Genomic DNA, 27019 nt, shown 5'->3' with positions numbered 1-27019 from the left:
TAGCAAAAATATACATCGTTATAGCAGAAAAAAATTGATTAGATAGATATTATATGTTTGCATCTGTCTGGTTTTTATATATCTGTACCTTGAAGTTGTATCCATGAAAAGCCTAAATGTTTATTTTATATTTTCTATACATTTTATTTATTTTTTGATAATAGCAATCTTATCAGAGTTCATTGACTAGTCCCAGAATCTCTAAGACATCAGAACTCAGTCCCAAAAGCATGACAAATAGGTGAGCAATTGTATATTGTTATGTCACTAATATTTAAACAAGCTATTCTAATCATTTTCATTCGTTTTATTGCGAATATTTTCTTACCACATTATAAAGAGTTTTATGTAATATGTTTCATAATTTGTAAAACATATGTATTTAACAAATAAACATTTATTACTGGGTGCTTCCATCATATATTGTTTTTACAGTATGCCAGGCTATTTAAGAAAGCAAAGCAGTAGCTCTGCAAATGTTGTTTCTTCTACAGACAGAAAGTCCACTAGGGCAACATGTTGGCTAGAAAAAGCAAGAGCTGTGCCTCCTTTGACTAGTCCAACTGTGAGCAATCTGTTAACAGAATACTGTTCACAGAAGCTGTTAACAGTAGAATGCACAGCACAAAAGGCTGTTACTTAGGTGATCCTGTTTTCAAATTATACCTGCTGTACTGGTAAGGAAGGAGTGTAATATAAAGTAAGAAGGATCTGAAATATTCATGCATAGCTGAGTACTTTTCAATGAATGTACATCTTTATGAACTGAAATGAGGATCATTTCATGATGGATGGATCATTTTGATCATAGCTATTTTGTGGTGGAATATGTGTCCATTTATACATTTTTTTTTACTTTATTTACATTACTATACTTTTATTGTGTTTGCATTGTTCTATAAATTGCTATATTAAGAAAAAATGCAATGTGATATGTTAACATGATAGTAATAACCAGAGAGACCTTTGCCTAAGAAAGCAGCAATGTGTGATGTTTATTTATTTGCGGAAGTTGAAGGTAAATTCATATAACAGTATTATTCTAAGAGCTGAGAAATATTATGTTTTAGAGGATTTGGTATTTAGAGTGACTGAATTTTTCCATCTTTTGTGCCTGTAATCTGGAATTATCTGGAATTACAGCATAGAGTATAAGGTATCATCTACATGTTCTTTTTTAGCTCAGACCAGCTGGCCACGAGGCAAACATATGTGACTTCAATGGATCATGCTTCTTCTGTGCAGAATTTCCTCTCCACTAGTCTTTTTCTACAAAGTAAGAAAATAAAAATACATTATAACAATTTGTATATTTTGGAATATACCATCTTCTTCTAGTTTTGACATAAAATAATTAGGTGTTTGATAATAATACAAAGAGCAAAGAACCCTTAGCTCTAAATTAGGTCTCCAGGAGTTCTAATCTGGATTGTATATATGGTTACACAAATTAGAAACAGAGTAAAGTAATGTAAAGTTGTTTATAAAATGTATATCTTATTTAGTGCATGCTTTTTTGTGATGGCTGTTCAAGCAGCCCAGGTCTATAAATGTTGCAGTGTATCCTCTGCTAATGTATATGTCAAGAGTAAGGCAATTTGTCTACATACATTTGCAACAGATAAAGCAGAGATGAAGAATAACATAGACTTCATCCAAAGAGCAATGTAATGTAGGCAACCTCCTCTGGCAGGAAAAAGGGGGAGGGAGGGAAAGAGGGATAGGAAGGAAAAGACAAGTGAGCTAGGTATTTCTTCCACAAATTTGGGACCAAAAGTCTTAAACGTGAACTATACAGTACATAACTGAGACTAGAAGGGAACAGAGAAGTTAGGGCATAATTAAGCCAAGGTTCCCATCTCAAAAGTCATTTTTGTTACACAAATTTAAAATTGGGCCTGCTACTGAAATACCCCCAAATTTTCTAGTTTGCCATTTATGGCATGTGTTACTAGACACGATGAGCATTGAACGAACTATAATTCTATTCAATGAAATAAAAAATAAAAAAAACAGGACCACATTGCTAATTGCTAGACTGAAGGTATATTGTACGTTATTGTAACTATAATTTTACATTATATTTAACACGAATTTCTATACAGCAATGCCAAGGTTTTAAAAAGGGGCTTATATGTAAGAATACTATTTTTTTTTATTATGGACTAGGGCATGTCACTAAACCAGCATGTCTGATGACTGGCTAAACTGTGTGGCAAGTAAGCCTATGAGAGTGAACATGGAAGGTCCTTCCTAGCAGTCATTAGTGAATCAAGATTCAACAATAATATTTAAAGTATAACAGAAGGCAACATTTTTTTTACATTTTTGGATGGTGTGGAGAGGGAATAGAACACTAGTCAATTTTTTTTTTGCTGTTTGTGTTCCTGTTAGGGAGATTTACCTTCTCGATTTGTCCTGGTGACCGCTATCACTGAGAGTTAAAGTAAATGAAAATCACACATTTTGAGTAGACATCAGAACATGAATAGAGGGGAAATCTTCCAATGGGGACACTAGTTCTGGTGAACATGGTGACTATCAAATAATTTTTCTCACTTTCCTGTTGTGGCTCGGGGACAGAAGGAAAGGGAAATCTCCCCAATGGGATGCAAATGGCAAAAAACTGACAGGGATTACAACCCTCCCTTATTCAAACCAAAATTTAAATAAAAACCCTTTTACCTTTAGTTCTACTTTAAGGATCTGCTGAACACATGTTTGCCATTGAATAGTATGGAGGATCTGCTGTGCTCTTCTTCTTGTGCTCACCTAACACATATTTTTACCAAACAACGGTTGTGTTTCATCAAACACCTGATTTTGGATTAATGGCTGACAAATGCAGGTGAATTTAAATTTGCTATTAGATTACAAAAATTCCCTAATTTGTAAACTATGCAACCTGAGAGCTTTTCTTTCTGTTCTCATCTTATGTTTTTGGTCATAGATTCACATGCATTCCCAGTTGAGAACATGCTTCTTTCAGCTTAAAGTTTGAAAATATATATACACTGCTCAAAAAAAATGAAAGGAACACTTTGAAAACACATTAGATATCAATGGAGGAAAAATATGCTGGATATCTATACTGATATGGACTGCGTAATGTGTGGAACGAAAGGATGCCATGTCGTTTGATGGCAATGAAAATTATCACCCTACTGAGGGCTAAATTCAAAGACACCCCGAAAACCAAAGGGAAAAAAGATTCAGCAGGCTAGTCCATTTTGCTGAAATTTCATTTGAGTAACTCAAAATGGTACGCAGTAGTTTGTATGGCCCCCCCACATGCTTGTATGCATGCCTGACAACGGCGGAGCATGCTCCTAATGAGACAACGAATGGTGTCCTGTTTTTTTTCCCCCAGATCTGGACCAGGGCATCCCTGAGCTTCTGAACAGACTGAGGTGCAACCTGGTGGCGTCGGATGGACCGAAACATAATGTCCCAGAGGTGTTCTATTGGATTTAGGTCAGGCGAGCGTGGGGGCCATTCAATGGTATCAATTTCTTCATCCTCCAGCAACTGGCTTCATAGTTTTGCCACATGAGGCCAGGCATTGTCATGCACCAGTAGGAACCCAGGACCCACTGCACCAGCGTAGGGTCTGACAATGGGTCCAAGGATTTCATTATGATACCTAATGGCAGTTAGGGTGCCATTGTCTAGCCTGTAGAGGTCTATACGTCCGTTCATGGATATGCCTCCCCAGACCATCACTGACCCACTGTCAGAAACCATGAAATCAGACCGAGACAGAAGTACAGTTAAATCATACTTGTTTAATAATAAAAGTAAAAAGGACAAACGTAGTCAAAACATAGCCAAAGTACAGTAACCGGAACGGATAGTCAGCCAAGTCAGAAGTCAGGGATCAATGTAGTGGAACAACAAGCAGGATCTGGAGCCAGAAGGGATGTCAGCAAAGCAAGTATTTAAACAGGAACACAGGAGATAGGCTCTTTGATGTTAACCAAGGCGAAGGCAGAGATCCTTTGGGCTGGACGGCTTAAGTAGACAGGACTGGCGAGCAGGATATCATCAACAGCTGAGTAACTGTGGAGAGATGGCTTGCATCCGAGGGTACTTAAGGAACTCAGTCAAGTGATTGCCAGACCATTGTTCCTAATTTTTACAGACAGTCTACTGACTGGAATGGTACCAGCTGATTGGAGAAAAGCTAATGTAGCACCATTATTTAAAAAGGGCCCAAAATACATCCCTGGGAATTACAGACCAGTTAGCCTAACATCAATAGTATGTAAACTCTTGGAGGGGATGATAAGGGACTATATACAAGATTTTAGTAATGAGAACGGTATCATTAGCAGTAATCAGCATGGATTCATGAAGAATCGTTCTTGCCAAACCAATCTACTAACCTTCTATGAGGAGGTGAGTTGCCATCTAGATAAAGGAAGGCCCGTAGACGTGGTGTATCTGGATTTTGCAAAAGCATTTGACACAGTTCCCCATAAACGTTTACTGTACACAATAAGGTCCGTTGGCATGGTCCATAGGGTGAGTACATGGATTGAAAACTGGCTACAAGGGCGAGTTCAGAGGGTGGTGATAAATGGGGAGTACTCGGAATGGTCAGGGGTGGGTAGTGGGGTTCCCCAGGGTTCTGTGCTGGGACCAATCCTATTTGATTTGTTTATAAACAACCTGGAGGATGGGATAAACAGTTCAATCTCTGTATTTGCAGACGATACTAAGCTAAGCAGGGCAATAACTTCTCCGCAGGATGTGAAAACCTTGCAAAAAGATCTGAACAAATTAATGGGGTGGGCAAGTACGTGGCAAATGAGGTTCAATGTAGAAAAATGTAACATAATGCATTTGGGGGGCAAAAATATGAATGCAATCTATACACTGGGGGGAGAACCTCTGGGGGAATCTAGGATGGAACAGGACCTGGGGGTCCTAGTAGATGATAGGCTCAGCAATGGCATGCAATGCCAAGCTGCTGCTAACAAAGCAAACAGAATATTGGCATGCATTAAAAAGGGGATCAACTCCAGAGATAAAACAATAATTCTCCCACTCTACAAGACTCTGGTCCGGCCGCACCTAGAGTATGCTGTCCAGTTCTGGGCACCAGTCCTCAGGAAGGATGTACTGGAAATGGAGCGAGTACAAAGAAGGGCAACAAAGCTAATAAAGGGTCTGGAGGATCTTAGTTATGAGGAAAGGTTGCGAGCATTGAACTTATTCTCTCTGGAGAAGAGACGCTTGAGAGGGAATATGATTTCAATTTACAAATACCGTACTGGTGACCCCAAAATAGAAATAAAAATTTTTCGCAGAAGAGAGTTTAACAAGACTCGTGGCCACTCATTAAAATTAGAAGAAAAGAGGTTTAACCTTAAACTACGTAGAGGGTTCTATACTGTAAGAGCGGCAAGGATGTGGAATTCCCTTCCACAGGCGGTGCTCTCAGCGGGGAGCATCGATAGCTTCATGAAACTATTAGATAAGCACCTGAATGATCGCAACATACAGGGATATACAATGTAATACTGACACATAATCACACATAGGTTGGACTTGATGGACTTGTGTCTTTTTTCAACCTCACCTACTATGTAACTATGTAAGATAGGAGCTGGCAATTAGCCGACAGGTGAGCCGCCAGCTCTGAGAAGCAAGGGCTGAGCCCAGCCCTGACAGTACCCCCTCCTAAATGACCCCTCCCCCTCGGAGGACCACCAGGCTTGAGGGGAAAACGTCTATGGAAATCACGGAGGAGGACAGGGGCATGTACGTCCGAGGATGGGACCCAAGAGAGCTCCTCCGGACTGTACCCCTTCCAATGCACTCCAAGGGAGTCACCAATGGACTGTACTGCATACTCCTCATGGTTCTCAACCTGTACAGGGTGAGGACGTGGCACCGAGGTGGTAAAGCGGTTGCAGAACAAAGGTTTTAATAAGGAGACATGAAATACATTCGAAATATAAATGTTAGAAGGAAGGTCTAATGCGTAAGCCACTGGGTTAATCCTGCAAAGAATACAGAAAGGCCCAATAAACCGAGGTGTGAACTTCAGGGAGGAACACAAAGTCGGAGGTTGCAAGATGACAGCCAGACCCTGTCCCCAACCTGGTAGGAAGGCATGGGTAGGCATCTGCGGTCAGCATGGAGTCTGTACCTATCATTAGCATGTCGTAAATCCTCCTGGACCTGTGCCCAAGTGGAACGAAGAACATGCAGATACTCCTCTAATGCAGGAATACTCTGCGGAACAAATGAGTCAGGCAACATGGCAGGTTGGAAACCATAGTTCGCCATGAATGGGGACAATCGGGAAGCGGAATTCAAGGCACCATTGTGAGCAAACTCTGCCCATGGTAATAGGTCTGACCAGTTGTTATGATGGTCAGAAATATAGCAACGTAGGAATTGCTCCAAGGACTGATTGGCTTGTTCTGCAGCCCCATTAGACTGCGGGTGATACGCAAAGGGAAAAAGCAAGATGAATTCCCAACTGTGCACAAAAAGCTCGCCAGAACCGGGACACAAACTGACTACCCCTGTCCATCACCTTGGCTAGCCCATGTAAGCGAAAGATCTCCCGCGCAAAAATGGAAGCCAGTTGCTTAGAAGTGGGCAACTGATTAAGTGGAATACAATGAGACATTTTTGAGAACCGGTCAACCTCCATAAGGATAACTGTGTTGCCCTGGGAGCTGGGTAACTCCACAATGAAATCCATAGACAGGTGAGTCCAGGGCCTCTCTCCATTTTGTATGGGTTGTAGGAGGCCCACTGGAAGATGCCCTGGAGTCTTACTCTGAGCACACACGGAAAAGGCAGCTACAAAGGCGGTTACATCAGCACATAGACTAGGCCACCAGAATTGTTGGGAAATGACCCAAAAGCCTTGATTCTTCCCAGGGTAGCCAGCAGCCTTGGGAGAATGGTAAGTATGGAGCACGGCGGTACGGAGGCTCTCTGGGACAAAGCAGCGGTCATAAGGTTTCTCTGGGTCCATCGAAAAACTAGCAGTGGAAATGACATAGTCCAGGAATTTAACCTGTTCACGATGGAACTCGCACTTCTCCAATTTTTTTTTTTTTTTTTGCAAAATCTTTTTATTAAGTTTTATATTGTCATACAAAAGGTACCCACACAGGGGCGAAACATTGCCCACGCAGGGGCATATCCTCTGATACGGCTATAGACCGCACCAGGGCACATCATTTAACATAAACAAACTTACTTTAACTATACCCCAATGGGGGGAGAGGTTTTAATTCAGGAAAATCCATGCTCTGCATTGAACTAACAGGAGATATGAACAAGAGATATTGGGTCAACTTGCCAACATATATGATAACCATAATGCTAATTTAGGAATTGGTTACTGTATCAGTTGCCGTGGCATTATCATCTAACCAACAGGTCCATACCTTTTCAAACTTTTGGGGACAACCCCTGTCCGAGTAGGTGGCTTTATAAAGGGGCAAACTGGCATTCACTAGGCTCTTCCAGAATCTAACAGAGGGGGGAGATGTTTCCAGGTCATCGTGATGGCTTTACGTGCATAGTATAGTAACAGAGATATTAGTATTTTCCTAGCTCTGAGTATTGGCATTTGGTCCACTAGTCCCAGTAGACAGTGTTTAGGATCATACGGGATACTAATCTTAGTGATCCTAGTGATCACTTGGAGTACTTCTTTCCAGTACTGTACAATTACTGGGCAAGTCCAGAAAATGTGAAAGAAGTCCCCCGGCTGGTAGGAGCAGCACCAGCACGCTGGAGAATATGCGGGCGACATCTGGTGCAGCCTGTGGGGCGTGTAATGAACTCTGTGTATGATCTTGTATTGGACCAGTTTGTCCCTGGCTGAGACCAGAGGGGAGAATGGAAAGTCCCAGATCTCCCTCCAATCATCTTCATTCATTTCCGGTATGTCCCCCACCCATTTCCTGCGGAGGGAGGACAACTCGGGAACGGCAGCGACCAGCAGGGACCCATAGATCTGAGACGTGGGTTTCTCGAGATCCTTCACCCGAAGGGTGGATTCGAGTTCTGAATATTTCAATACAATCGGTTGGCCTAAGAACTGATACCTATAGGCATGAGGTACTTGAATATACCGAAAGTGGGCCTTAGCGGGTATATTAAATTTGGTACGCAATACGTGAAAGAGAATGAGATCCCCATTGGTGATGACATGTTCAAGGGTCAATATTTTATATTTGGCCCAGGCCTGTGGATCCGGGATAGTATTAAACTGTGATAGGTTAGGATTCAGCCACAGGGGTGTCTGAGGAGACCAAGAGTTCGGCTGGGGTGCCCTCAGCACCTCTCCCACCTTCCATGCCCGCATAGTGGTGCGCATAGAAGGGGTGAGGGAGTGAGGTGTTTTTGGTCCCCTGAATAGTAGCCCCTTCAAGGCCTCCAGAGACCCCACTATAGCCACCTCCAGCACCGTCGCAGAATTGGTCAGGTCCGGCTGCAAGCACCAATGGGCGGTCACAAGCTGAGTGGCCAAGAAATACTCGTGACAATCAGGTAGAGCCAAGCCCCCAGTGTCCACAGGCCTGGTCAGAGTGGTATATCTAAATCTAGGTGGCTTTGATCCCCAAATGAAGGAGAGGAAGAGATGCTTAAGAGAATTAAAAAAGGTTTTGGTCAACCATTGTGGGGAATTTCTAAATATATACGTAAGTTTAGGGAGGACTTTCATTTTAAGAAGATTGATACGCCCAATGAGGGAAAGAGGAAGATTGCTCCATGCCTTCAGTTTGGATCTAATAACTGCTAGGACAGGGTCAAGATTGAGCCGGGCAAAGTCCCCACTCTCCCTTGAGATGATGATACCTAAATAGGTAAATTTATCCACCCACTGGAGTGGGGTCGAGGAGGATGAGGAGGACCTGGCCCCCTCATCCACCGGAAAGAGCTGAGACTTGTGCCAATTCACCTTCAGTCCCGTGAAGGCGGAGAAGGCATCCATGATCCCAAGCGCGCCCCTCAGAGAGTCACCAGCGTCATTTAAAAAAAGGAGTAAATCATCAGCGTAAAGCGCCACTCTCTCCTCCAGCCAGCCCACCCTAAGCCCACGGACCTTGGCCGAGCTCCTGAGGGCCTCAGCTATTGGTTCCATGGCCAGGGTGAACAAAGTCGGGGAGAGAGGGCATCCCTGTCTGGTGCCTCTCTGCAGGGGGAACGGAGGAGACAGGGAGCCGTTCATTTTAATGCATGCCTGAGGACCAGTATACAATGTACGAATCCAGTCAATGAATTTCAGGGGGAAACCCATTCTTCTCAATACCTCCCACAGATACACCCATTCCACTGTGTCAAATGCCTTTTCCATATCAAGTGTGGCAATGGTACTCGTGCCCTGATTAGTATGGGGGGCATGAATATTAGAAAATAGTCTGCGTATGTTAATATCTGTGGATCTACCCAGCATACAGCCCGTTTGGTCAGAGTCAATCAGGGATTTAATTACCTTATTAAGCCTAGCGGCCAGTAATTTGGTTAGTATTTTTAGGTCACAGTTTAGGAGTGCCATCGGCCTGTAGGAGGCGCATAACTTAGGGTCTTTATTAGGCTTTGGAATGAGAACAATATGGGCTTCCCTCATAGTGGATGGTAAGGAGCCCTTTTGAAGGCAGGCCTGAAACATCTGAGCTAGCTTGGGGGTGAGCAGTTCTATGTGAGCTCTATAATATTCCATGGGCACTCCATCCGGCCTGGGGATTTTTCCTGCCGGGAAAGACCTAATGGCCACTCTGACCTCTTCTGATGTAATCTCAGAAACAAGGAATTGTCTCTCTGCATCGGAGAGCCATCCCAGTGCTAGTGTGTCTAACATGGAGAGCATTGGTGCAGTATCTAAATCATCAGGAAGTGAGGAAACATATAGAGAGGTATAAAACTTGGTGAATGCCGATAGGATATCTTCCTGGGAGGTGACTAATACACCCTCTGCAGTTAGGATTTCAGGTATAGCCGCTAAGGGCCTATCTTGCTGTGCTAGCATCGCCAGGAGTTTGCTGTTTTTATCCCCATGCTCGAAATATGCCTGTCTGCTATTTTGTATACCAACTCTGGTGATGTCTGAGACATGGAGATGCAGCTCTCTTCTAAGCGATGAAAGGTGCTGGAAGTTAGGGACCGGAGCCGAGGCCGAATAATGAGTCAAGGCCTCCTCAACTTTATGTTGTAGGTCAGAGACCCTGTCCCCAAGTTCCGCCCTAACCGCCGCCACAGCATCGACCCCCTGCTGTGAGCTTTGGAAGCATCCCACACCATCTCCAAGGATGCTGACCTCGCATTATCCACCCAGTAGTCCTGCAAAGAGGGAGAAACCTTGTCATGGACTGTTTCATTGTTAATCCAATGGGGTTGTAACCTCCATAGGGCTTTGTTCTTTGACCTGGTGGTCCTAATGGTCAACTGAAGAGGGTGGTGATCAGATAGGCCAGAGGGAAGGTAACTAGCCTCCTGGATATTAGCCAGGAGGGCAGTATTGTCAAAAGCCAAATCTATTTGGGAGGATGTTTTAAATATGGACGAGAAGCAGGAGTACATTCTAATCTGGGGGTGAAGCCACCTCCACGCTTCCTGGAACTCAGTTGCCTGAGCCCACGTGCTTAGGTCAGAGTTAAAAGTAGATTGTGGGGAAGGCCTATCTAGTTCCCGAGACAGCGTGGCATTAAAATCTCCAATGATGAGAACGGATGCCGGGCAATGCGGAGCCAGCCTTTCATATAATGTGTACAGAATTTGCACCTGGCTCGGGGGAGGCAAATAGGCATTCACAATAACATACTTCTTGTTGTAAACACTCAGCACCACCATAACAAATTTCCCCTGGGGATCCAAATGAACCTCATGGACCACACATGGAATTCTTTTGCTGATCAAGATAGAAACCCCTCTAGAGTACGAGGAGTAGGTCGTATGAAGGGCTCTTTGTACCCATGGCTTTTTCAGAGCCAACACCTTACTTCCAGTTAAATGCATCTCCTGCAACAGCACTATATGGGGGTTATGCAGTTTTAAGTATTGAAATAGTAATGAACGTTTGTATTTGGAGTTAAGCCCCCTGATGTTCCAGGATAGGATGGTCACCGACTCAGCATTTGAGGGGGGTATCATGGAACATCAGGGGGAAATAAATGCAGGATAATCTTGTCAGGTAAGTGTAGGCAAATAGACCCAAATTTGGCACTTATATTCAATAACATCAGAGCAGCACAATGCATATTCATTTATTTAGAGTAGAGAAACCCCGCCCCCCAAAACATATAATACCCTACCCAAACATCGTATAAACCAGGTTCAAAAACCAAAACTGTAGGCCAGAGAACCATACAAATCGATGTAGGGTTTTTACCCTTAACTGGAAACACCATAGAATCCTTGGGTCACTGGGACCCCTAGAAGTTGGGACACAGGGCCGGAGGTGGATATAATCTCTCCCAATGCAGCCCGGTTCGACTCAGGAAGAGTGATCCTTTGTATAGAAAGGGAAACAGGGGGAAGCAAGGACACTTCTGTTCAAAAGTGGGATGATTCAGTGTCTGTCATTGGAGCTCCTCAGGCAGGATTGGTCGGCAGGCAATCCAGTAACAGAAGATATAAACGTTCAACATGGATAAAATGGGGCGTGGCGGGGGGGGAGGGGACCAAGGTCAGAGAGTAGCTAGTGCTGGGAGTCATCAGGAGTTAGTCCTTTTTAAAAGGGAGAGGGACACTTAGCCACTTCCTGCTGACTGCAATCAGTCGTTGCACCCCCCAATCATATGTGATTAGTGGGTGTCCAGCCACTCCATTGCAGCCTCTGGAGTGTCAAAGAAACAAGTGTTATCGCCATCAGTAATCCGTAGCCTGCTGGGATGTAACAGGCCAAATCGAATCCCTTTTTCTCTGAGCCGGCGTCTCACGTCAGTAAAGCATTTGCGGCGTTGCTGTACCTCCTGAGAGAAGTCCGGGAAAAAAAGCAATTTGGTATTCTCATACTTAATTTCAGGCCTGGCACGTGCCGCCGCCAGGATGCGATCCCGGTCATGGTAGTTTAACATCCGCAACAGGAAATGGCGCGGGGGAGCCCCAGGCCTCGGAGGGAGCGGCGGGACTCTGTGAGCTCTCTCCACTACAAAGGTGGGCGGCACGTCCCCCAGATGAAAGAGGGTGGATAGTAGTTGCTCCGTAAACTCAGCAGGTTTAGGGCCCTCAGCTCTCTCCGGCAGTCCAAGTATGCGTATATTGTTCCGCCTAAGGCGGTTTTCAGTGTCTATTGCACGTTCTTGAAGTGCTTTCACCTGGAGCTGCCGGGCCTTCACCTTCCTGGAATCCGATCGAACCGTATCCTCCACCGTGGAGACCCTGTCCTCCACCTCAGCAACACGAGACCGAAATTTGTCCATATCCTGACGGATGAGGCAGATATCCACTGTCAAGAAATCTATCTTTGCTGTTAGAGTCTCTTTGCAGGATGTAATGGCTGCCAGGATTTCTGCTCCTGTGGGAGCCGCCACCTCCCCAGACTCCGCAGCTGCCTGTGCACCAGCCGCCATTCTGGCCATGGACCGTCTTGCAGACGAGGCAGGGGGAGCACGAGGAGCTTTTGGACCTGATTTGGAACAACGAGTCCTAGGGTGGCCCATCCGAGGAGCACCCGGAGATGGAGTTCGATCCTGGGGGAGGCCAAGGGTTGAGAGCTTGGGGCCCAGGAGCAGGATGAAAACTATATTAGTAGTGGTACGTCGGCACAGGGGCAAAGTTCCTCTGTCAGAGGGGAAGCAGGCAGGTTCCGGGATGCAGATATCAGGATGTGAGATGCAGTGGCACCGGGCAGCCTGCACTGGATCAAGGGCTTCAGCAAGGCACAGCTTCTGCAGGGGTGAAGGCAGCAATGGTGGGGCACAACCGATGACCCAGGGAAGGCAGTATTATGGTTCCAGGGTACAAAATATGCCAGAGGGAGGACAGCACCACGATGCTGGGACACAGAGTTCTATCGTGGAGGATGCGCCTCGGACAGTGGGCCGCAGTATGGTGGAGGGCAGCAGGCAGACTCAGGGAAGGAGGCAAAAGGATGGGAGATGCGGAGATCATGAGCTGGCAGCCACACACTGGACCCTCAGCAGGGCACTGCTTCTATGAGGGTGGAAGCACAGGGGGGGGGGAAGCAGAGCACACTCACTGGGGGCCGGTTATTAGCACAGGGAGGGTAGTAAAGTGTATCTAAAGCCTGGATTATGGCACATGCAGAGTGGGACCGCAATGCTGGGACACACAGTACCTGATGGTGGAGGATATGCCCTGGACAGTAGGCCGCAAGATGGCGGTGGGCCGCGGGCTTCCGGAATCGTCCCCTGTGAGTCCTTTGATGTCCGTTCAGATCCCCCCTCGGAACAGCCCCCCCCCCCCCGGGGGGGGGGCAGCCAGCGCTTGTGTGTGGCAATTGGCCACCTCACTGCCCGCGGAAAGTAGGCCCCAAGGTGATGTCCAGAACCGGCCTCAATTAGTCCTCTGATGTCCGCTCGGGACCCTTTTTAGTTCAGCCTCCTCCGGGGACAGCCGGAGCTTGCATGTGGTTACCCGCCGCCTCTGCGCTCGCGGATCATGTCACCTGAGCCCGGGGAGGACGGAGACACAGCAGGCCTCAAGATGGCGGTGGGCCTCTGTAGTGCGGGGCCGGCCTCGGACCTCACGACACCTAATCGGCCGGCCGTTCCCCACAATCTGTGCTGGGACTGGTGCGGATGCTGTCCTGGAACAGGTAGGGAGCGTTTGGAGGCTCTCCTGATGCTGTGAATAGCAGGATGGCAACGGATTGAGACAGGATCAGAGCTCCTCTGGAACACGTCCTGTTCCCTCTACATCCAGACATGCCCCCCGCACTTCTCCAGTTTACATTAGAGAATGTTCTCTCTTAGTTTCTAAAGCACACGACAAACATCTGTGTGGTGGGTCTCCAGGGACTTGGAAAATATAAAGATATCGTCGAGATAAATCACCACACATAACTGCAACAAATCTCGGAGGACATTGTTAATAAATTCCTGGAAAACTGCCGGGGCGTTACAAAGGCCAAAAGGCATTACGAGGTACTCATAATGGCCTGTTCTGGTATTAAACGCAGTTTTCCACTTGTCGCCCTCCTTAATCCTCATGAAAACTGTTGCTCCCTTGAGGCGGTCAAATAACTCCGTAATCAATGGAATCGGATAGGCATTCTTAATCATGAAACAATTGAGAACCCTATAATCAACACAAGGTCTCAGTTCACCACTTTTCTTCTTCACAAAGAAGAAACCAGCACCAGCAGGAGACAAGGATTTGTGGATGAAACCTCAAGAAAGTGCGTCTGGAACATACTCCTCCATGGTCTTATCCTCCAACACCGACAAAGGGTAAACCCGGCCATGAGGGGGTATGGCACCAGGTTGAAGGTCAATTGCGCAGTCATACGGCCGGTGTGGAGGCAAACTGCCGGCTTGACTTTTGTTAAAGACATTGCTAAAATAGCGGTACTCACTCTACTCCGGCAGGGAGGAGAGTGAAGAGGTGCATAGGACCTTGGCTACCTTCTGGAAGCATGCCTTACTACATTGTGGCAACCAGGAGAGAACCTCAGCACAGAGCCAATCAAAAGAGGGGTTGTGCCTCTGTAACCAAGCATAACCAATAACCAGCAGAAACTTAGGTGAGGAAATAACTTGGAATTGGATTATCTCACGGTGAAGAGCCCCTACGGCCATGGATAACGGAACCATCTCATGAGTCACATGGGCAGGCTGTAGAGGTCTCCCGTCAAGAGCCTCAATGGCAAGTGAAGTGTCACGCATCAGCAGCGGAATCGAGTGCTTCAATACAAAGGCAGCATCAATGAACAGGCCTGCCGCCCCAGAGTCGATTAGAGCCTGTATCTCGACGAACGACTCGGCCCAAGACAGGGTGACCGAAACCAGGGGCTGATCCTTCTGGATAACTGGGGATGAAACAACGCCACCTAAGGTCTGTCTGTGACAGGACCTCAAAGTTCAGGCGTTCCCTGGATGGGTAGGACAAGACTTCAAAAAGTAACCTGACTGGCCACAATAAAGGCACAATCTCTCCCTCCTCCTAAAGGTTCTCTCATCTTCAGAGAGAAGCGTGAAACCCAAGTGCATGGGTTCACCTTCACTGACCGACTTGGCACCAGGAGGCATGGGAGGTGAGGGAGGCAGGGGTGGGACTGCAAAGCTTGGAGACAAACATACAGGAGGCTTCCGCAAGCGCTCCTTCAAAGAGAGTCTTTCTCTGAGTCTGGAGTCAATGAGAATGGCAAACGTGATCAACTTCTTCAGCTCAGTGGGTATATCTCAGGCTGCTATCTCATCCTTGATGGTATCCGAGAGACCATGAGAAAAAGCAGCTACGAGGGCCTCAGTGTTTCACGCAAACTCTGCTGCCAGAGTACGGAATTCAATGGCGTAGTCAGCAACAGTTTTCGTACTCTGTTCGATGGAAATGAGGCACTTGGCAGCAGAAGCAGAGCATGCGGGAACATCAAATACCCTTTTAAACTAAGCCACAAACTCAGGGTAAGTCAAGACGACAGGTTTTTGTGTCTCCCATAGAGGGTTTGCCCAGGCCAAGGCTCTCTCAGAAAGCAAACCTACTTTGCTTCTGTCCATAGGAAATGCCTGGGGCAGCATCTCAAAATATATCTCAACCTGGTTGAGAAACCCTCTGCATTGGACTGCATCACCCCCAAATCGCTGGGGAAGCGGAGCGGAACAAGACATACCTCTTATAGAGGTAATACTCATAGCGGGTGCCTGCACAGAGACTGGAACATCAGCAGGGACAGCCTGCAACATAGGTTGTACTGGAGCGGCCACAGTGGGAGATACCAGGTGAGCCGTGCGACTCAGGAGCATTTGTAACGCCATGGCAAACTGATCCATGTGGTGATCCAGTTCATCCAATCTGGAAAAATTATTACCAACAAGTGGATTCACTGCATCTTCTGAATTCATGGCCTTTGCCTACTGTCAGAAACCATGAAATCAAACCGAGACAGAAGTACAGTTAAATCCTACTTGTTTAATAAAAGTAAAAAGAACAAACATAGTCAAAACATAGACAAAGTTCAGTAACCGGAACGGATAGTCAGCCAAGCCAGAAGTCAGGGATCAATGTAGTGGAACAAGCAGGATCTGGAGCCAGAAGGGATGTCAGCAAAGCAAGTCTTTAAACAGGAATGCAGGAGATAGGAGCTGGCAATTGGCCGACAGGTGAGCGGCCAGCTCTGAGAAGGAAGGGCTGAGCCCAGCCCTGACACCCACCACCAAACTGGTCATGCTAAACAATTTTACAGGCAGCATATTGTTCTCCATACGCTTTCATGTCTGTCACATGTGCTCAGGGTGAACCTGCTCTCATCTGTGAAAAGCACAGGGCGCCAGTGGTGGACGTGCCAATTCTGATGTTCAATGGCAAATGCCAATCGAGCTCCACAGTGTGCCGGTCAGTGAGCACAGGGCCCACTAGAGGACGTCAGGCCCTCAGGGCACCCTCATTAGGTCTGTTTCTGATTGTTTGATCAGAGACATTCACACCAGTGGCCTGCTGGAGGACATTTTGTAGGGCTCAGGCAGTGCACATCCTGTTCCTCCTTGCACAAAGGACCAGATACCGGTCCTGCTGATGGGTTAAGGACCTTCTATGGCCTTTTCCAGCTCTCCTAGAGTAACTGCCTGTCTCCTGGAATCTCCTCCATGCTCTTGAGACTGTGCTGGGAGACACAGCAAACCTTCTGGCCATGGCACGTATTGATGTGCCATCCTGGAGGAGTTGGACTGCCTGTGCAACCTCTATAGGGTCCAGGTATCGCCTCATGCTACCAGTAGTAACACTGACCCTAGCCAAATGCAAAACTAGAGAAAAACAGTCAGAAAAGATGAGTATTTTCAGGGTGTCTTTTGAATTCAGCCCTCTGTAGGTTGATAATTTTATTTTCTATCAAACAATGTGGCATCCTTTCATTTCCAACACATTTCCCAGTCCATATCAGTATTTTTTTCCCCAGTGTTCCTTTAATTTTTTTGAGCAGTGTATAATAACCGTGAACTAGATTCATTCTAGCCCTGATATGATTTGTGAAAGAAGTAAATTTTCACAGATTTTACGATAATTGCAGTGTTTGTCGTTTAATACAAAAACAAATATAATAACCTGAAGATCCAAAAACATTATGTCCGTGGTTACTTGTGTAGGAGCTATATATATAAAGACGATATTGCTTTTAACCCACTGTGACCTAAAAACTTAACTTTTAATATAACTTAACATTAAAAACCTAATTTATAAAAATATTAAAGTGGTGATTCAAAATCCAAACAGGGGAACTCTGTTCAAATTAATTGAAATCTCTCTTCAGAATTTATTCAAAAAATCAGTGGCAATTTTTCTGAGCCTAATCTCTCAAGAATGTTCTGAAAAATTATGCGTCAAAAATGTCCCAGAAAAAAATGCCCCCCCCCATAAATAACACATAACTGATCAAAATAAAATAAATCCCCTGTTTGGATTTAGCCACATTATTATTTTTTAAATTAGGGTTTTTATGTACAGTTACGTTTTTGATCACAGTGGGTTAGATGCACGGTAAGCATCACCTCTGTCTTTTTCTATTAACATGCCATATCTGACCTGTGTTTAAAGGCCTAAGCAGATTTTAAACTCTGTTTTCATGAAACATTATTCATTTCCTGGGTTTGTGTTTATAATATGTATTTAATCACATGGTTCAGCTGTTAATTTAACAAGCTGCTTATATTTGTCCTGGTTAAGCCATTCCATTCTGGAGGCTTTACATACCACATGAGCCATTAGCTGGAGGCTGAAGCCCTATGCTAAGCTGTATTCTACTGGCATTTTTAGTAGTATATGGTATATTTAAACAAAACCTGACCAGTTTGTTTTATAATTGTTTTCAGAAATTATTTGTAAACATTGAATATTAAAATGGTGCAAATGTTTGACATTTCAGGTAACATATCCCAGAGCCAAAGTTCTACAGCCCTGCGTTGCTCTGAAATCTATGGAAAGTCAGGAAATCCAGAGAAAATGAAAACTTTAGAAAGATTAAAAAGTATTCATCATAAGCCCTTGTTTCACAACAGGTACTACATTACTCCTATTCTAAACAAATGCCAACAGACAGAAGCTACACAACATTGATAGGAGCATATTACAATTTCAGGTTTGAATTCTGTTCCACTGATAGGCAGTACTAGACTGCATAACAACACAGTTTTGAGTAGGCAAATAGTGAAAAGCATCCAAAAGAGTAGAATTGTAACAAGAAAAAAAATTTAAGGTGCTCTGATATTGCATCATTAGCAAATGTACGGTAAATGTTATGTGACTGAAGGTACGCTACACTTAAAATTGAAAATTAAGATTTAGGAGCATAACCTACCTGTATGGTACTTCAGTTTTTCATCCAGGCATTTCTGTATTGCACAAACACACCCCACATCTTCTGTCAGTGTTCTGGTTCTTTGAATGCACCTGCTTATGATGTTTGAACGCCGACTAGAGACATGTCTCTAAAATACTGCAGGCCTGTCTCTGCTATTCTGCCTCTCACATTTATAAAGCCTGCTGTAAAGACAAACATCAGTAAAACATTCTAATTGTAATTGTGTAGTTAGGGTTACTCCTGCATTGCCCGTTTGATTGTAATCTGTGATACAGATAGAAAAACAAAGTTTCACATTGCAAGCTTCAGGAAATTCACTCTAACGTTCATCCTACTGACCCTGTTAGATGACTTGTGGAAATCGATATACAAAACTTCATCCAGCAGCAGGGATGACCAGATCTGTGTAGCTGCACTTAGAAGACTAAAATCAGACTGTGTATGATTAAAATAAGATTTATTAATGCACTGCCACGTACCTGGTTGGGGATCCTGACGTGTAGAGGAAGGCCTGTCGTACAGCTCTGGCTCGAGGACCACTAATGGTGAGACAGCAGCCACTGGAGCACAGCAGGGTAAGAGTGCCTAGGATCAGTCCAGACATCTTTGCAGATAGTAGCCAGGAACCCACGGACAGGAAGCTAGACTTGGCTGGTAGCAGGCAGGTGAGACAGCAGACAGGCTGGCAGACTTGGCTGATGACAGACTGTGGATGCACAAACAGGAAGCAGGAACCCGGAGGTGCTGAGCTGGAATTGAAGGAGCTGTAGCAGGCTGGAGGAGCTAGAAGAAGGGTCAGGTGAGCCGGGTAGGTAACTGGCAGGCAGATCAGACATAAATGGCAGGCAGAAGCATAGTCATGGCCCAGGCAGGGTTTGGCAACAGATGGAAGATAACAGGAGCAGCAGGCAGAGACAGAGTCCGGGATCAAAGCCAGGGGTCGGAGTAGGTAGCAGACAAGGATAGTCGGGAGCAAGCTGGATCAGGATCAGAAGTCAACAAAGGAATCAGAACATGCACAAACGCTGTAGATCAAGCAGCAATTAGACAGCACTGAAGCTCAGTTTAAATAGGCAGTTTGGCGCCAGTCCTGATTACAGACGCGCACGCGAATGAGCGGTCGCATATGTGCCCATAGCTGTTCTGCTCATTCCTCGTTGGCACCTGTGCACATGTGTATGTCTGGAAATGGCAGCTGTACTATGCAGACGTCTTTCCTGACATGCACACAACAGCAATCCAACACCAACAGACCATAAGCAAAGCAAAAGTGAAAAATGAACACGAAAGCAAACCAACAACCTAACTATATACAAATGGAAGGAACCTGACCTAAACAGAGCATGGGCAGGACTAGGAACAAGGGAGCAGAAATGCGGAAACAGAATACGGGGTACTGGATACAAAGTAAAGGATAAGGCAGGGATTAGCAAGCAGGAATATGGCTAACAGGCAAAACACTGACTCAAAGTGGAATAATAGAGGAGGGACTAAATACCCTCCCAGCAGCCAGCATCAGGTAAAAACGAGTTGCTAGAAACTGCTGGGAGAAACCCGCTGGTGGACACTGGAACTACAACCATTAGGTTTGAGAACCAAAGTGCCACCAGCAGGTGCATCAGTTTTTGACAATTAGCAGTGTTTACTTAGTTACATATAGTTACATAGTAGGTGGGGTTGAAAAAAGACACAAGTTCATCCAGTTCAACCCACGTGTGTGCGTTTATGTTAATAGCACATTGTACACCCCTGTATGTTGTGATTGTTAAGATACCCATCTAATAGTTTTTTTAAATTATTGATGCTCCCCGTTGTTACCACTGCTTGTGGAAGAGTAAAGATCCCTCTACGCAGTTTAAAGTTAAACCGCTTCTCCTCTAATTTTAGTGAATGACCGCGTGTCTTTTTAAATTCCCTTTCACTGAAAAGTTTGTTCCCTATGCTAGGGTCACCTCAAGCTTCTTCTCTCCAGAGAGAATAAGTTCAATGCTTGTAGTCTTTCCCCATAGCGGAGAGCCTCCAGTCCCTTAATTAGCTTTGTTGCCCTTCTTTGGACTCTCTCCAGTTCCAGCACATCCCTCCTGAGGACTGGTGCCCAGAACAGGACGGCATACTCCAGGTGCGACCAGACCAGAGTCTTGTAGAGTGGGAGAATTATCATTTTATCTCTAGAGTGAATCCCCTTTTTAATGCATGCCAACATTCATTACAGATCGTGGTAAAGAGCCAATCACAGCGGCTCTTTACTGCATGATCCATGTGATCAGCTGTCTAATCACAACTGATCACAGTGTAAACAGGATTTTCCATTTATCAGCATTCCTCTCTCCGCGCTAACAGAGCATGAGCAGAGGTGAGACGATAACCAGAAAATACACACTGATAAATAGGGCACTAATAATCAGCCCACCAGTGCTACCAACCAGTGCTGCCAATCATTGCCCATCAGTGCTGCCTGTCAGTGCCTATCAGTGATGCCTATCATTTCCGCCTATCAGTGCCCATCATTGCCGCCTATCAGTGCCTCCTCATCAGCGCACATCAGTGAAGGAGAAAAATTACCTATTTACAAAAGTGTTATAACAGAGAAACCTTTTTTTTTCAAAGATTTTGGTCTTTTTTATTTGTTGAGCAAAAAAAAAAAAAAATAGAAAACTTGATAAAGTACTTTCAAAAGAAAGCTCTATCTGTCTTAAAAAAATGATAAAAATTTTGTTTGGGTACAGTGTTGCATGAATTGTCATTCAAAATGCGGCAGCACTGATAACTGAAAATTAGCCTAGGCCAAAAGGGGGTAAAAGTGCCCAGTAGGCAAGTGGTTAAATAAATGATTGTGCACTGGAGCTTGCCATTACCAGTCATGCTCCCCATTGTCCAACAAATTAGTTTGAAGTATTAGAAAAATGTTCTGTTAATAGTTTACACTGTACACTGATACCTTACCAGCATATATACTAGGCTTGTTTTTTTTTTTTTTTTTAGTGTATTTTTAATTACCCCTAAATAATACCCCTATATGTCATGATTGTGACTTCTAAAAATGGTAGTTGTCTAACTGTTTAACCGCTTGCCGGCGGCCCCGGAATGGCTCCCCTGCGTGAATCGCCTTAGCTGTACAGCGGCCGCTTGGCGTGCCCGCCGCAGTCCTGACAGAGCCAGAACAAGGGTCTGTGAGTGTAAACGCAAAAATCCACGTTCTGGCAGGGGAGGAGAGACAGATTGTGTGTTCCTAGTATATAGGAACACCGATCGGTCTCCTCCCCCAGGCAGTCCCATCCCTCCCACAGTTAGAACACACTGTTGTAACACATTTACCCCTTGATCGCCCCCTAGTATTAACCCCTTCCCTGTCAGTGACATTTATACAGTAATCAGTGGCTATTTTTAGCTCTGATCGCTGTATAAATGTCAATGGTCCCAAAAAAGTGTCAAAAGTGTCCAATCTATCCGCAACAATGTTGCAGTCCTGATAAAAACCACAGATCGCCGCCATTACTAGTAAAGAAAAAAATAAATAAAAAATGGCATAAATCTATCCCCTATTATGTATACGCTATGACTTTTGTGCAAACCAATCAATATACGCTTATTGCGATTTTATTTACCAAAAAGATGTAGAAGAATATATATTGGCCTAAACTTTTTTTTTAATTTGGGGATATTTATTATAGCAAAAAGTAAAAAATATTTTTTTTTTTTTTTTTTTTAATTGTCAATTTTTTTTGTTTATAGCGCAAAAAATAAAAACTGCAGAGGTAATCAAATACCACCAAAAGGAAGCTCTATTTGTGGGGGGAAAAAGGACATCAATTTTGTTTGGGTACAGCGTTGCATGACCGCGCAATTGTCAGTTAAATCAACACAGTGCCGTATCGCAAAAAATGGCCCGGTCAGGAAGGAGGTAAATCCTTCCGGGGCTGAAGTGGTTAAGTAATCTTCTTCAATACTTTAAATCTCGGATTTGCATACTTGATTCAAGCCAGTATTAAAGGTAATGGATCAGCCAGTCAACTAGCATTTCCAGACGGAGGTTAGCAATGACAGCTCTGTATTTCTCCCATAAGTGTCTTTTTTTTTTAAATGACAGTTTACTATTATCTAAGAAACTGCCACCCCCTCCAAGACCCTCCTTATCAATCCTAAATATAAAATTATTATCTTCTATACACATACAGTGCCTGGCTTGTCCAGGGCTGGTCAGCATTAACAAAAAGCTCTGTTGAAACATAGAATTCCTCCCTGTCTATTATGCTTTACCACACTACATCAGCTTCACTTCCAGAAGGTTTAAAATCGCAATTGTTTGCTAAATCCAACTGTCTCTTCCCCACATATAGGTTAATGCACAAAATCTGGGGTAAAGTTAAACAGCTGCAAGGGGTTACTGGGTTTACAAAATTTAGCCCTATTTGGAATAATACCACATACCCGGAACTGGTGAAACTTACTTATGCTCCTAAGTGGGGTGGTTACGATATTACACATATGAACAATATCTTTAGCGCTGGTAAACTACTATCGTTTCCTTGGTTGTGGACTTTGTACGATCTGCCACAGTCCATGTATTTTTACTATTTGCAGCTGTCCCATGCAGTGCAGGCATAAAATCTGCCCCCTGACTTTTCTCTTTCCCCAACACCTATTTTTGGGCTGTTGCCGCACAGTGAAATACAGAAGGGTCTTATTTCTTATTATGCATCCCTACTGAATATCTATTTGGAGGCCTACACCTGTAAGGCCATGGATCTGTGGGAGTCTGATGTGGGAGACTTGTCCGGTGAATATTCGGAAAATGTGCCGGAAGCAGTGCAAGCTAGTTCTCTTTATCATTCTCAGCGTTTATTGCAATAGTACAGTTCATTATACCCAGTGAAATTGTTTAAAATGGGGCTTTTGTCAGAACCAGTTTGTCCAAAATGTAGCAAAGATCATGGGGATCTCATCCACATGCTGTGGAGATGTCCCCAGGGACACAGATAGTGGACATCTGTTCTTGCAATAGAATATTCTAGACAGACATCGCTTCTGATCCCAGGCCCTGTCTGCTGGAAGTTTTTGATGATATATATTAGATGCGTTTACTAAGGAAGCTGTTTTCAGAGCCTTGTTTCAGGCACATAAAATTATTTTCCTCCACTGGAAAAGCACTTCCCGTCCATCCTTTAAGGAATGGCTAGACCATATGGGTATTACTTTAAGATATGAAAAAGTTATTTACCAGCACCATGGGTGCCCTGCTAAATTTGAGAGTGTTTGGGGAGGTTGGCTTGATACACCAGACTTGGCCCCAGTGAACCTGATTATAGATAGGACATTGGGGTAGAACACTGTTTGTTACTCAATGCTGGTTATTACTATCTGACTTTGAAGTGTGCAATATTAATGGCACTGTCATTTCTGTTTTCAGCCACTAGGTGGGGCCGTATGTTCACTTTAGTGAGCTCTATGCCATTGGAAGCTGTAATTTCCTAATTGTTTTCTACTGTTTTGTACATTACAACTTTGCATTCTTTTGTGATTGTTTATTAAACATGTATACTTGAATGTGTTCAAATAAAACTTTTTGTGATTTAAAAAAAAAACAAACAAAAAAACAAAAATCAAAAGCAGTTCTGCTTGATGCAGCCTTCCCATTAGTCTCCACTCTCCAACTTTCAAACAAGTGCACTGCACTGCGATAGAAAATAATGGTGCCCATGCTATCTTGGAGCAATATCATTCTGTATACAGGTGCTATGCAAAGTTCAAAGAGTACAGAGATATAGTGGCATACATAAATTCTGAGCCACAGACTTAACACCCTGTTGCCCCTGGGCAAGCCAGGCAGTATATTTACATAGGGAGTAGGTGTTTTACCTTTAGAATCAAGGAGGAGAGCATGTGGGGTGATGACCATTTTTTATTTAAAAGTAAACTTTTACAGTTAAAACAAGCATTTTCCCTCATCCTTGGCAGTTTACATTTTGTGTGCTCTGGAATATTTGTAGAGATGTCAACACACTAATATTACACATTAGATGCTATACAGTGTTATATATTTTTGCTACTGTTTGTCTTATGTGTATGTTGCATTTACATTTTACTACTTTTGCTAAACTGTATTTTTCCTCAACTGTGAATTTTCTTTTCATGAATGCTTGCACAGGTGTATCAGCTGTTCATCAGTGGAATTAACAGCAACATATTTTAATGTTTTGTACAGTTATCAGGAAGCAGACCTGAGGACAACCCAGCCTGTATGCCAAGGAAAATTGTCTGTCATCCAACGGAAAGCCTTGAATGTAGAAATCCCAGCATGTAAGTAATGTACTTATTGTATATAAATACTATTATTTTACTAATAAATATATTAGTAGTAGTAGTAATAATAATAGTATACAGCTTTGTTGTTATAACTAAACGTAATTTTGATTCATAAGCAAACAACAATGTTCAGAGTACAATAGTTTCCTTTAGAATGTGTCCTTCAATGATAATTCTTTTAAGAATGAGTAAACCAAAATTGTATTAGTTACTATGGCTCACTGCACATTGCACCTCTTCTCATTCTTTATCTGCACCGACTAAAAAATACACTCACTGGTGTAACTTTGGTTGTTGAGGAAGCTCCCAGTGTACGCAGAGCACAGGGTGATCATTTATTAGAATGTTTTTCATAAAAACTAAATAATAAAACAGATCTTGCGAGCCAACAATGGAACAGTACTATAAAAGTGAGCGCGTATCGTAACCAAGCTGCAAACGCTAAACACGTTTCATACTCGTGTAGGTACACTCATGAATTAAAATAAAGTTGCATTTGCGCTAGGAAAACAAAAAAAAAAAAAATATATATATATAAAAATATATATATTAATATAAAGTGCTTAACTATCAAAAGGGAATATATTCAGAAATCTATTATAATCCGTGTAACATTAATGTTGTGATACAACTCATAAAGTGCAACATGTGAAAAATATTAAAAATACAGGTGCAAATTTAGGATAAAATGTCCACTCCTTCACCAGATTAATTAATAAAAACCATAAACGTTCATCAAAATTAAAGTTTCTAGTGCATAAATCCAGTGTTCATATAAAGTGCTTTTCATCATGCTCCTTAAAACCAGTGCAGAATTTATAGCATGCTTCAGTGCTCTTCCAGTGTTCCCCAAAAGCCTATGCGCTCACCTCAGAGCGTGTGACACAGTACTTAAACTATGCCAAAACACGCTTGGGAGCCACTCCTGGGCTCTAACGATATGCAGGTGATGAAATCCAACTCCCTCAATCAGTAGTATTCCAGATCATGGATAAAAGAGAAAAAGCTCCATAGCGTGATATTGTAAGGACTTTATTAAAAATAAATATTCCCTTCATAGGGGTACTCACATAATATAGGTGCGTGAGTGCACCATCCTATTCAGGGCTCTGTATGTATGAACCAAATCGTTGGTACGGCGTGCGGTGCGGTGTGTCTATCTCGTCTCACTACCTCTGCTGACAGCTCCGTCCTGGCCCCTCCCCTGACGCGTCTTCGGCACAGGGATCACGTGCCTTTCATACCTTCACTAGAAAGACTGCTGGAGAATTAAGTGTATTGCCAATTTGTTCATATAAGGGCAATGTACACAGTTCTTATGAAAAGAGACACTCAGGGACTTATTACTATCTGATCATAAGCATAGGGGAGTTAACATTTTCTAGTTAGATTTTCTTTGTCTCAAAGAAATTCTAATCAAAAATGCCTTGGCTAAAATCTGTCGTTCGACTGTCCTTGTATTTTACATTTCACCTTTGCAAGGGTTTTGACCTAGGTCTGTCTGCTCTGATAGTTTTCTATCAGTTTACTGTCTAACCACTTCAGATCCGGGCCATTGCCAAATGACGGCAACAGCGCGTATCTACATTGCCGGGACGACGTCTATTGATGTCGTCCCGTGCACGAGCGGCCTGCGCCCCCTGTAGGGCGCGCACGGCACGCTCGGTGATCAGCGAGTCTATGAGACTCGCCTGATCACAGATCAGAGTAAGGGGTCGGTCCCGACCCCTTACCACATGATCAGCTGTCAGCCAATGACAGCTGATCATGTGACATCAACAGAGCCGGTAATCGGCTATTTTTCCTCCTCGCGCTGACAACGTGAGGAGGAAAGAAAAAAACAGATCACCGGCGGCTGTGATCGGGACATCAGTCCCGATCACGGTGATCATCTGCCCCTGCCAGTGACACAGCAATAGGCAGCAGTGCTGCCTACCAGTGCCCACCAGCGTCACCCATCAGTGTCCACAGTGCCATCAATCAGTGCCATCCATCAATGCCATCCATCAGTGCCCACAGTGCCACCCATCAGCACCCACATCAGTGCAACAACAGTGCTGCACATCAGTGCCACCTATCAGTGCCCATCAGTGTCACCTACCAGTGCCCATAAGTGCCCATCAGTGCCGCCCATCACTGCCCATCAGTGCCACCCATCAGTGCCCCCCATCAGTGCCGCCCATCAGTGGTACCCATCAGTGCCACTTATCCGTGCCACCCATCAGTGCCACCCATCAGCCCCCATCAGTGGCCATCAGTGCC

General features: G+C 44.2%; 1 protein-coding gene and 1 long non-coding RNA gene across 2 annotated transcripts in view; one reads left to right on the top strand and one right to left on the bottom strand.

Moving 5' to 3' along the window:
• The window catches only part of AKNAD1 (AKNA domain containing 1), a 211139-nt gene that overhangs the window by 123993 nt on the left and 60127 nt on the right, over positions 1-27019 (top strand). Inside the window, exons 10-13 of the mRNA XM_073592935.1 lie at positions 165-241; positions 1182-1276; positions 18020-18152; positions 24657-24751. Of these exons, the coding sequence (XP_073449036.1) occupies positions 165-241; positions 1182-1276; positions 18020-18152; positions 24657-24751 (400 nt within the window). The remainder of the gene's footprint in view (positions 1-164; positions 242-1181; positions 1277-18019; positions 18153-24656; positions 24752-27019) is intronic.
• Positions 91-25945, bottom strand: LOC141103402 (uncharacterized). The gene is made up of 3 exons (XR_012235319.1): positions 25828-25945; positions 18452-18636; positions 91-1269 (listed from the first exon to the last, which is right to left on the bottom strand). It is a non-coding gene; the product is annotated as an uncharacterized lncRNA (long non-coding RNA).

The sequence above is a fragment of the Aquarana catesbeiana genome, linkage group LG07 (assembly GCF_042186555.1).
Source record: "Aquarana catesbeiana isolate 2022-GZ linkage group LG07, ASM4218655v1, whole genome shotgun sequence".
In the NCBI taxonomy this organism is placed as follows: domain Eukaryota; kingdom Metazoa; phylum Chordata; class Amphibia; order Anura; family Ranidae; genus Aquarana; species Aquarana catesbeiana.
This window is presented reverse-complemented; position numbering and strand designations above follow the sequence as displayed.